The sequence below is a fragment of the Ruditapes philippinarum genome, unplaced genomic scaffold, assembly GCF_026571515.1.
Source record: "Ruditapes philippinarum isolate M1 unplaced genomic scaffold, ASM2657151v2 ctg595_1_1_1_1, whole genome shotgun sequence".
NCBI lineage: Eukaryota > Metazoa > Mollusca > Bivalvia > Venerida > Veneridae > Ruditapes > Ruditapes philippinarum.
Window position 1 is genome coordinate 82,859 of NW_026862203.1, and position 13,458 is coordinate 96,316.

The 13,458-nt window shown below is 30.7% G+C and overlaps 1 protein-coding gene across 3 annotated transcripts in view; it reads right to left on the bottom strand.

Moving 5' to 3' along the window:
• Positions 1 to 13,458, bottom strand: part of LOC132718268 (probable DNA double-strand break repair Rad50 ATPase) — a 76,201-nt gene that overhangs the window by 18,073 nt on the left and 44,670 nt on the right. For all 3 annotated transcript variants that reach the window (XM_060701944.1, XM_060701945.1, XM_060701946.1), the window contains exons 22-23: positions 12,663 to 12,841; positions 12,291 to 12,408 (exon numbers count right to left, since the gene is read on the bottom strand). In XM_060701944.1, the coding sequence (XP_060557927.1) occupies positions 12,291 to 12,408; positions 12,663 to 12,841 (297 nt within the window). The remainder of the gene's footprint in view (positions 1 to 12,290; positions 12,409 to 12,662; positions 12,842 to 13,458) is intronic.

Genomic DNA, 13,458 nt, shown 5'->3' on the forward strand with positions numbered 1-13,458 from the left:
ATCAAAGGGCTGCAAGCTCTGCGGTATTTTCTGATCTTTGCAATCTTATTTTACTGTATATTTGTATGTATTTTCCTGTATAAGTTTTATTTTTATATACTATAAATTCATCTTACAGGGCACCAAGATGAAGCGACTGGGTTTAGATTTTTTACATTATTTTTTTATTATTGATACATACGGAATTTTGCATGACTAGAGTTGCATCAAAAAATCATTTATGTTCATTTTTTTATGACAGCCACACTTTATCCTTGCATATTGTGGCTACTTCTTTAAAAAAGACACTTAAAACAATAGTAATAATAATAAATGCAAAATGTGCACTTACATAAAAAATAATGTTTCCAAATATCAAAAGAAACACTGAAATAACTCAATCCAAAATTATTAGAAGCACTCTATTAACCCTTCTCTTCTAAAGTTCCCCTTTCTTTAATAAGATAAAAAACCTCATATTTGAATAATCCTATTAAATACTCTTAAATGAACACAAATAATGAATTTTAGCACTTATAAATACTGCCTTTAAAAAAATGTTTAATGATTTTCTCCCATACATCATTTTCAAACAATTTATTTCAAGTACATTTTCTAACAGGATTTTTTTTATGTATAGTCTTTTTTATTTCATTTCCATTATTTGTATTTCACCCTACAATGGGATTTACATTTATCAATATTTGTATATCAAATTTGATATTTAAACATTTCTATGTCAATATTGAAATAATTTCAATATAACATTGTAGCAAGAATTGATATCAGTATTAAATTAGCTGTTCATACCTTTAAATATTTAACTGTTCTCACAAAAACTTAAACTCTGAGTCTTTTAAAATTATAATTTTCTAAGGAGATTTGAAATTTAACAAGTAAATGCTGCAGTTTGCTCATAAGTATCATGACTTTAAATTCTGTAACAAACAATGAAACAGTGAATTAAACAAGTTTTAAAATTGTCTGATATATAAACCCTTATGTCAATAAAGAAAACTTTTGGTAAGTTTTTATTTAAACACTCTTTGGGTTAAATAGAGCTGAGGTCTCAGCAAATAATTACTTACTGTATCAAGATTACTGAGATTCAATTTTTCAAAAAAATCAAATTAATATACTGTATATCTCATCCTATATCATGTTTGAGACGTGCTTTCTTCTCTTAAATAGCAAAAATTCTCCACAGATATCAGACGCTACTTTAGTACAATATAGAATAGCAAAATATAAAATCATCATGACACCCAAATTTGATATTATGAGGTTATTTTACATTGCAGAGTACAATACTGATTTCTATCGGATAAATTCACAGCCGTCAAACCTTTATTGGACTAGACTCGCACCTTATACATACTTACATACCACATAGCCCCTTTATAATACGAGTACATACTAATTTCACTTTCCGAACATTTTATAACTTTACAAGTAAATATAACTCACAAAAAGTCATGTCATATAACTGACAGCCTCATATAAACGACATACTTATTTAATTCCCCTCTTGAATATATTACATAATTATATCAATCAACATCTCTTTTTACCTCCTATACAAGCACCAATTAGTAAAATGAACTTTATGAATGGATCCTGATATACAGTAATCCAGTATTGCCCGCTAATTGACACATTCAGCAATTTGTACATGGAGACGATATGCCAGTCATTATTTATGGAATATACCCAACAGATTGAAAAGATAGTCTACAGGTCTTTCATCCATTTAACATTTAATACCCATGTCAACTTTTTGAAATGGACTTTGTCATGGTGTGAATCTAAAACTTGTTAACCCATACCCTGCTGGTGGCACGTATTCTACAGACGAGACACAAGCAAACTAAAACCAACCAGATAAAAATATTTGCTACAACATCTATTAACTTTATTGTTATGAAAGCTGAACCTTAATTAATATTTCCAATACATGCTACTTAGTAACCTGGGGTCACATAAGGAAATATTTGGTTACGATCTGAGTAGGTCATTTTTTATTTACTTTTTTTAAATTCATGATCTCTTGGTTAAGAGGCAAATCTTAATAACTACTGGTCACCGCAACCCCTTTCTGCAATTTACCCATACCTTAACTCAATTAGATCATGTGACATACAAGCAGATTTCCTCTAAAATGCTCAAGTTTTAACTGTATGATAGAAAAGAGATTTCATTCCCTTGATGTGGGGAAAAAATTCAATTTATCAATAACTACTATTATTATTATCAACAAAAGTAATAAAGCAATGATTAAGAGTTCAATACCAAAAAAGGCTGTTATCTAATATATTCAAAGAACAAGATAGAACCTTCTTGTACTAAGCTCTTCAGGTATAATTCTTTAAATGGAATCATATACACATTTCAATTACATTGTATTAGAGACCAATAACCTCACCATATACTTACATTATATAATATACTTAATAATTTTATATCCTTTTCTTCACCTTTAAAATTACTGTAACTTTTTCAATGAAATTTTTAAAAATCCACACTATAAAAATCTACATTGTTTTAGATTCTGCCATAAAAAATTAATTCTATCAAAACATGTAAAATCTATCCATTTCAAGATACAGCAAAACAAACTTTAATTATCATATAGCAAATATTTTTATTTCAAAATATTATAATAGGCTATAAATGGGTATAAAAATCCATTTCAGACAAACACTCGTTTCGTCTATCATTGAATACTAATCGTTCCTATCTCACCGCGACACTTCAACTGTTTTTAAGTGTTTACACAGATCAGCCTATCAATTTATAACCTCTTCTGATCGAAAGATTATATTCCATGATAACCCAATCTACTTCAAAAATCCAAGATCTCGATACTACAGCAAAAAAAGGTATACTTCACAAGTATGCAAATATCTATGGTTCCTTGTGTCAAGGGGGTTTCATGATTTAACCCATCAAAAATGATCATATTATTGAAATGTGTATCAATATTTCTTTAGATAACAAGCATTTATTGCATATACACGCATGTCATGTCTTTTTAAGTGTATGCTTTATAAATTTCTGATTTTTTTTTTTAAATCCAAGCCTTGTTGTACACTTTGGCAAAGATACGAACTTCAATAAATTCAATTAATTAATCATTATATGATCTCTGTTGGCTTAATTGCATGTTTAACTGAAGACATCTTTTAACATGTAGGGCATTCTGATATAGGTCTATATTTCACAGCTTTTATGTCATGTTAAAAATCTATAACTACTCGTCAAATATTATTTTTTCTTCTGAACTGAAAACATTGCAATATCAAAGGGTATTGCATTCAAAATCATATTCTACCCCTCTAACTAAATTTTGACAATGAATCTCAGCATTGGAAATGTAAAATAAAGGTTTCAACTTTAAGCCTTCAAATGGCAACAGATTGGACTCAAACATTATCAGCACAGACCATCACCAGTACCATCTGATCATCTGGTCTGCACTGTTCCCTTATTCTATCAGTACATAATTATTTTGAAATTTTCCCTTAAAAAATGAATGGTTTTGCCCAGATTGAAAACTGGACAAGTCCATTTAAGATATATAGTGAGGTTAGGGTTCATAAAAAAATTACAAGCAGCAAATAGAATGCATTTCCAGCAATTATTGTCTTTGACCAAGGGACATTAACTCATTACTGTTCAAATAGCATTATAATAGTTGTTTACTTCAGATTTTTTTCTTCCAAGTGCACCACCATTCATTAGATGTGTTACCTTCAAACATCTAAATGTTGTGATATTTAAATTGTTATGGGAGCTTACAGAACGTATCTTTCCCACACAACAGGCAAGTGTCCAGAATTTCTATTTTAGTTCGTAAGAATGACAAACAAAACAGACCATTCAAAACCATCTTATCATTGTCGCATACCTAACAAAAAAACACATACAAAAACATACAACATGTATTGATATATAATGTATACTTATATAAAAAAAGAAGAAGAATATTTCAGCTAAATGTCATGAAAGTTTTAATAAATTGTATAACAACCTTTAAGAATATATTTATCTAAATAACAATGTGAATTAATAAGCAAATAAATACTGCAAGAGAGCAGACCAATTGAACAAGTTTTCAAAAGTTTTATCCCTTTCTTGTTTATACAAAACCACTTCTCAAAAGAGGCAAAGAAAAGTTTTCGAGTGCTACTTTTATTTCAAACAGTAACACCATGTTGAACAAAATATCTGTGAAATATTTATCATCAAAATATAGACCAGGTAATTCTTTTTATGTGACAAAATACTTTGCTGAAGTTTTTTTGTTAAACTTTACATATTCAGTGAAAATTACTTTCCAGGTAGTTTTTTTTTTGTCTGATCCAGTTTTCATCAATGGAATGTGCATTTACTTTAGTTCTATAAACATGTATATAAAGCACAAACACAACTTATTTAATACACAGTCCAATCGAATCTGTGACTGTACTTTGTGTAACAACGTTGGTAGAACATCATAATTTCTTGCATATCAGACACCGGTGTTAGAAAACCCTGTCTAACACCCCCATGTAAGACAAGTTGCATGCTTTAAATGACATCATTGTCACGCGCATTTTAGGAATAAATTGCGTTCTTAGGATGACGTCACTTAATTGGTAAGAATGAAGTTGTAAGTTCATACGATACTATTAGAAAAAAATGCGTAATGAGAATATCAGTTTTTTAATAGTTTCTATTCTGAAAATAACTGATATGTTATATGCAAGAAAAAGAATCAAACACCGGCTGTTGGTGCAGGCGGGAATATCTAGCTCTCGGGTAACTGTTTAGCGGAAACTCGGCAGAGCCTCGTTATTGCCACAACAGTCACCCTTGAGCTAGATATTCCTGTCTGTAGGTGCCAGCTGGTGCAAGATTCATATAACTGATAATGTGGGGTTTTCCAAGCTTTTCCCTATGTATATATCAAATTAAATTTAACCATTATAGCTTCTGGTGTAAGTCTTACCCATGCACAATAGATAAGTCAAACTGTTGTGCTTATTTTATTAGTTGTTGTATGTACCCTCCTAAAACCAAAAATATTCTTAATTTCAGTCAGTCTATCTGAAAAAACTCTACTCGGGTTTAATATCAGATTGATTCGAACTTCCGTGATTGGACGACAGGAAAAGTTATCCTGATGATAAGGCTAAGAACTCATTATTCAATTTAATTATTCATAAACATATTTTAATCATTTGACTTCTCTTACATGAAAATTAATGTATTATCCAGATAAATTAATGTATTATGCAGATGACATAAGCACGTAAAATTGAAATAAAAAGTTGTTAAAAAGTGTCACTTAGAAATAATGCACCTGTAAAAATATTGCAAAAAAATAAATTCAATGAAAATACTAATTTAGGCCAATATTCAGAGATAAAGCTAGCAGGTTTTAATTTAAATGGAAAATAATCCATAATTATACATAATGAAAAGCTCTATGTCAATACCTCACAGAGACCGCTTAATAAAATGGATTGAATATTTACATTATTAAAGAAGTTGGTCTAAGAGCACATCAAAATTTCACAGTTGAAAGGTAAAAAATTAGATATGAATTTTGCCATTTAAATGATTTTTCAGTTATTATTTTGTCAAAAGTTAATATAAGAAAGAATCAAGAGGTGTTTGCCACACCATACCTGAAACAAATGAACAGTTCAAGCTTAAATAACACTATGATTAGATGATAAACATAAACAAGAACCTGCAGAGAATATATGCCATATAGCTTCTTTTTTTTAATATAGGCCCTAAGGTCAGTCAGCTGCAAGTAATTTCCCTAGTAAGGTATCTTCTGTTTGAAGATTTCATTACAATTTTACTTTCTCTTTATATAGACTACCTAAATTTTCTCTTTTCTTTGAGCACATAGATCTGTTTCTATTTCATTATCAAAACAAACACTGTTTCAACACTGTGAACAAAATAGTTATTTAATCACAGCAAAAAAAACACCACAATTCTACAGTAATTATTCTGACACAAATTCAGCATAAACGATAAATTCATAATCCATATAATATTTAATATGGTCCATAAATTCAGTATTTGTATAATACTTAATATGGTCCATAAATTCAGTATCTGTATAATACTGAATATGGTCCATAAATTCAGTATCTGTATAATATTTAATATGATTTATTAATTCATAATCCATATAATATTTAATATGGGTATCCATATAATACTTAATATGATTTATAAATTCATAATCCATATAATATTTAATATGGTCCATAAATTCAGTATCTGTATAATATTTAATATGATTTATTAATTCATTATCCATATAATATTTAATATGGGTATCCATATAATACTTAATATGATTTATAAATTCATTATCCATATAATATTTAATATGGTCCATAAATTCAGTATCTGTATAATATTTAATATGATTTATAGATTCATTATCCATATAACATTTAATACAGTTCATAAATTCAGTAACCATATAATACTTAATCATGATGATTCATAATTTCAGTATCTGAAATAATATACAATATGGATAATAAATTCAGTATCAATTTTATGCTTAATATGGTTCATAAATTCAGTATCAATATAAATTTTAACATAGATTATCTTAAAGTTCAGTAAAGAAACAAATAGAATTTATCATTATAATATTATGCATTTATCAAACTAAAAAATAAAAGTACTCTTATCAAGCTTTATAAAAAAGTATGAAAATTCTCAAATGAAACTCATTTATCTTGCAAGCATTTAAAAGAAAAAATGAAAATTCATAAGTTTAAGATAGCATGGCCTTACCTTAAGCTGAACAATATTAATAATGGTGTGAAATCTATTTGTAAACACATTATTTAATATACTCCAAACAAGATTGTATAAATCTCTCCAATGTTCAATTTTAAATTAAAATCAATTTCAATATTAAAAGAGAAATTTAATATAACACAAAAACTTTGTAATTTTAATCAGAAAAAGCAGACTGTCATCTGCTAAATATTTATCATTGTAACATTGTATCACATAGTTTATTACATAGGTTATATAATTCTACCTCACACCAAAGAAAAGAATATTACAATATTATATATAACTGTCATTGAGTTAATGTTGCCTTTTTTCTTTATTTTTAGATTTTCAGCAGCCATTTCTATTAGTTAAAAGCACCAATCATCATCATACTGCTCCTATTTCAAAATTTAAAGCTCTACAAAATACAGAGTCAATGGTTTACGGATATTTGAACTATCTTTTTGGAGTAGGCGCAGAATAGCCACTTTAGCTGGCGTGCCACTTTCATGGACTAAGGGACCAATCCTTTTTTTGTTGTTGTATAGATGGCCATGTCCCCAAAGGTTTATGGTCAGTCTGTAAAAAGGTCTCCTATTTAATAAATAATAAAATTTCCCAATCCCAGCTGGGTTAAATTAAATACTCCTTTGAATTAAAGACTTCTTTAAATCTGTTATGAAATTTGAAATCCTTTTGTTTTAACATTGATTTCTTTCTCAAATAAAGACCACTTGTTCATTAAGGGCAGTTTCTCCTCATTTAGCAAGCCATCTCTTGTAGACAAATGCTGTAGCTTACAGAATAATAAAACTACTATTACAGTGTCTGCAACATATTCATAACAAGAATTTGTAACAGAGTTACCAATGTCCCCCGCCCCGGGAGTTTTATATGAAGCATAAAATTGTGCTATTTCAAAAAATTGAGGTATGGATCTCAGGACATTCAGTCCAAAATTATGATCAATGCTAGATCTGCAAATGTAACAATAAATTTGTTAAAAAAATAAAATGAAACACGGAATTTAAAAATCTATCATGTTAAGCTTTGACCTCTAAGTGTGACCTTGACCTTGGAGGTAGGGGAGCAGGTGTTGTGCATGACATAACGTCTTATTATTGAGACTATTTGTGCCAAGTATTTTCAAAATCCCTTGAACTATGAAGAAGTTATAGATTGGACACAAAATATACCCTATAACAGACTACGTAAATCTTTGACCTCTTAGTGTGACCTTGACCTTGGAGGTAGGGACACAGATGGTACGCATGACATATCATCTAATCATTGTGACTATTTGTGCCAAGTACTTTCAAAATCCCTTAATCTATGAAGAAGTAATGGATGGGACAAAAAATATACCAAATAACAGACTCTCTTAACCTTTGACCTCTAAGTGTGACCTTGACCTTAAGAGGTAGGGGTGCAGGTGTTGTACCTGACATATCGGCTTATTATTGTGACTATTTATGCCAAGTTATTCCAAAATCCCTTGAACTATGAAGAAGTTCTAGATTCGACACAAAATATACCCTATAACAGACTATGTTAATTTTTGACCTCTAAGTGTGACCTTGACCTTGGAGGTAGGGATGCAGGTGTTGAGCATGACACATCCTCTTATTATAGTGACTATTTGTGCGAAGTATTTTCAAAATCCTTTGATCTATGAAAAAGTTATAGACCTGACACAAAATATACCCTGTAACAGACTATGTAAGTATTTGACCTCCAAGTGTGACCTTGACTTTGGAGGTAGGTGACCGGTTTTTGCGCATGACACATCATCTGATTATTGTGAACAATTATGGCAAGTATTTACAAAAGTCCTTCATAGATAAGAAAGTTATGGACCGGACACGACATATACCCTCAAATAGACAATGTTAACCTTGAATGAGCAAGTACGACCTTGACCCTGAAGGTACGGGTCTGGTTGTTGCGCATGACACATCGTCTTATTATAACAAACATTTGTGCCAAGTAATTTCAAATTCCTTTGATAAATGACAAAGTTATGGACCGGACACGAAATATACCCTGTAACAGACTATGTTAATATTTGACCTCCAAGTGTGACCTTGACCTTGAAGGTAGGTGACTGGTTTTTGCGCATGACACATCGTCTGATTATTGTGAACAATTATGGCAAGTATTTACAAAATCCCTTCATAGATAAGAAAGTTATGGACCGGACACGACATATACCCTCAAATAGGCAATGTTGACCTTGAATGAGCAAGTGTGACCTTGACCCTGGAGGTAGGGGTCTGGTTGTTGCACATGACACATCGTCTTATTATAATAAACATTTGTGCCAAGTAATTTCAAATTCCTTTGATAAATGACAAAGTTATGGACCGGACACGAAATATACCCTGTAACAGACTATGTTAATATTTGACCTCCAAGTGTGACCTTGACCTTGAAGGTAGGTGACTGGTTTTTGCGCATGACACATCGTCTGATTATTGTGAACAATTATGGCAAGTATTTACAAAATCCCTTCATAGATAAGAAAGTTATGGACCGGACACGACATATACCCTCAAATAGGCAATGTTGACCTTGAATGAGCAAGTGTGACCTTGACCCTGGAGGTAGGGGTCTGGTTGTTGCGCATGACACATCGTCTTATTATAATAAACATTTGTGCCAAGTTATTTCAAATTCCTTTCATAAATGACAAAGTTATGGACCGGACACGAAAGTGTGACGGACGGACGGACGGACAGACGGACGGAGCCTATTTCTATATCCCCCTTTTTTCTTCGAAAAGGCGGGGGACAATAAAGGAAAACATTGGCAACACCTGCACACCTACCAAATTTACTTTGGATGTTTTTAACGTCAAAATGTAACAATAATATTTTTCAATCTTTCATTTATCCACAATTTATGCAAGGTCACTCTTGAGTGTCTACATTCAAAGATTGATTTTAGATAATAATGACTGTTAAAATTATTGATATTATTAAAATATTTGATAATGTGGAACGAGGGCACTGATATGAGGTATTAAATTACCTCGCTAATCATCATACTGTAATAGAGGTAGACATATCTAGTTACCTATTAAATTACAGTCGTTTTGTAGTTCCTAATTGCTCTGTTGTGACTGAAGGACTTGTAAAATATTTGTGAAATATTTTGAAATAATTACTTTTTTACTATTTTGTAAGCTGTATCATTTTATCTCTGTTTTACAGCCATGGGAAAAAATCATATATTTGTATGTTTGTGATAAGATAAATGAAATGATTTTATGTATGATAACTCATAATTGGGTACCAGCTTAAATTACTTTGCTGGGGGTAAATGTATTTATTATAATAGATACGATTCATCAGAACAAACATGAATAAAAATTACCCTGAAACATCAAACAAAAAACAAAACAAATTTTGATCAATACCGTACTCTTTCAAATACCAAAATACATGCATTGACCCTGAACATGCTGAATATCTTAAATGGACTTGTCCCACTTCCATTTTTGGGACTGTCCATTATCAATTTTTAGGGATATCAATATGAATATTTAAAATTTGTCAGCCAACAATATAGAGCCTGGTCAGACTGCACGGATGTGCAGACTGGCCTGGCTCTATACTGGTGGCAAAGACTTAATGCTTTCGGGTCCAGCACTTAAAGGGTTAAATAGATAACTTGGATTAAACCAAACCTACATGTTTATGGGGATATTTAGAGGCAAAAATATGTGTAAATTTTTAGGTAATATTGGTTGATTACAAAATAATCATTTAAGAAAATAATAAAATAATTAATACAAATCTAAAGCATGTCTTAAATATCAAACTATAAAATAAACCATAAAATTTCAATCAAAATAAAACAAGTCTTGGAAATCAACCTAGAACAACTCATCAGGAGATCTGACAGTAGAAGAAATGAAAAAGTAAAACCTGAACAATTTCACCTGAAACAAATTAAACACAATTTAGATATTGAAATAAAAATCTAAATAAAACTTCATAAATAAGAGAAGAAATAGGACAAGGGCGCATGATGATAAGACCTTATCTTAGTGACATCTTGTCTAATACAGAACCATCTCTGTATAACAAAACCCTTTAGGAGATGAAGATATTGCTATTTTCTGAGAGATGAAGATCTCATTATTGGTTAGGTCTTACTTTGGGTACAACTGCTAACCTGTTTTTGTAAAGGGATTATTGCTCTACCAAAGGCCAGCAACTCTTCAAAGGTTGCAGTGTAAATGTCTACATGAGCATTAAATTTTATTAATAACAAAATAAAATTCAGAACTATGGCAACCTGAAAACCTCAATTGTACCTGAAAATATGGCAAGCTGGAATAAAATAAAAAGGCTGTATTAATTTTCTGCATTTTCACTATTATCTTTTAAACATCAACTTGAGAATTTAAATGGCAATGGCAACTACTGGAAACAGCAAATTGCAAAATCGACAAGACATATAACAACTTAATATATATATATATATATATATATATATATATATATATATATATATATATATATATATATATATATATATATATATATATATATATATATATATATATATATATATATATATATATATATATATAATAATTAATGGCAACATGGCAACTTTAATAGGATTAATATGAAATAGACATTGTGATGGGGGTGTAAAGTAGTAACTTGTACAAAATGTCATTGGTAACATAAAATGACAAGATGATATCAATATTGACAATTCATCATGCTTTCAACTTAGCAAGTTTTACCCTATTTGTCATAGAATACAATGATATCCGATGATGATGATGATGATGATGGATTGAGGCAGCTAATGATAAATGAGTTTAAAATATGTTAAACAAGCCAAATACAGCCTTAATCATTCTTTGTCCTGCAGGATTACAATATTTCCAATTTAATTACTAAATAAATCTGCAGTTATTAATTAATCAGTGTAATGCTACATTTGACCAATTTATTTTTTTGTAAATAAGTTACAAGGGAAACAACTTAAGATTTATCAAAGATTTATCTTTAAAGAGTTAACTCCCATGTTACAAATAAAACACTATGCTTGGTTTCAGTAGGGTTCAGCAGGGTCTTTTAAATAGAATGGTCTGGAGATGCGCAATGTAAACTCTTTCCCCTCTGATAAATTATGCCTCATATCAATTTTTTACCTGAGCGTGATTATCATATGTGTATAAATATCACCGCTCTATTTCTATTTGAAAGACCCTAGGTAAGGTTAATAGTGGTGCTTCATTTCAATGTTCATTCTTTATATTTTTTTTTTTACAAAGTAGAGGCAGAGTAGGGACTTTCCACGACTGTAACCACTTACCAGAGATGCGTATGAAGACATGTGGACATGATACCCCTTGCAATAATATGTTTTTGACATGGAGGGACCGGAACTAGAACAATCACACATTTAGAGTGTTATTTCTACATGCCAAGCAAGGTTATATATCAGTACGCAGGTGATAAATTGACATAAATCTCACTTACTTCTATGGTATCTGAGTGAATTGACATTTCTGATGAATTGCCGCGGTAATACTGGTTCCCAGCTTGATTATGTCGCATTCCAAAGGTATTTACCCCGGCTCCACCACCATAACTGATACTGCAAGAAAATAAATGGGAAATGATTGTGTTACTGAACAATTCATATGTTCATTATAGCAAAAATTTCACAAAGGCATTGTTACAAGAAAAATAGATTAAACAATTAAAAATTATTAGTCTGACAGCATACATGTATATGACCAAGGCCATACAGAAATCTGTATGGTTTAAGAAAGAAATCATCAACAAACTGCAAATATGCTTGGCAACAAAAAACGACGAAATATTATATTATTTAATAAAGTTACAAACTTGAAATAAGCATGAAGAAGACTATCAGCAACATCTGACTCTTGCATCTTTTTCCTCTGAATTCTGTCAAATTCTCTGAGTGTCGATACTGGCAAACGACCCATGAATATTTCACGTCGGATATGATTCCGCTGTTGACTGATTTTGAATGAGCGATACATGGCCTCATACTCATTATGCTGCAAGGAAACATGGTGTTTATCAGTATAAATCAGTGTGAGCAAAGGCCATCCAAAGGAGAGACCATACAATTGGCCTCAATCAGACTAAAATTCAGTTATTTCTTGCATGTAGATCTGATTGCCATCTTATTTGTTTCGCCTTCATTGTGATTTGGATTTCGCAAGAAAGCTATTTACAGGTGGGCATTTGACGAAGTATCAAAATGTTGCTCTTTGAGGAAAGAAAAAACAAATTATTGATTATTGTTAGGAAAAAAAATGTTTGAAGTAATTTGAAACAAATAAACTGGAAATTATAGACACAATATTGATTGTTTTGCCATTTTAGCTGCCGGCTATATGGACAACACCAGGTTTGTTCTTGAAATTGTGAATTATTACCTACTCAGTACATTTTTATATATTGGTTTTCCAGCAATAAGATTTAGAAACTGCAATTGCTTTCAAACTCGTGAAAGCTTATCAATGATTGGCTGTTTAAAAGGTCACGATAAGATGACCTTCAGACCCAAATGTGTAGCAGTAATTATTGATTTTAATCAGATTGAACGTGGCCTTTATTGACAAATGGTCTTTATTCACAGTTTACTCTGCTGTATTTTTATAAATGAAGG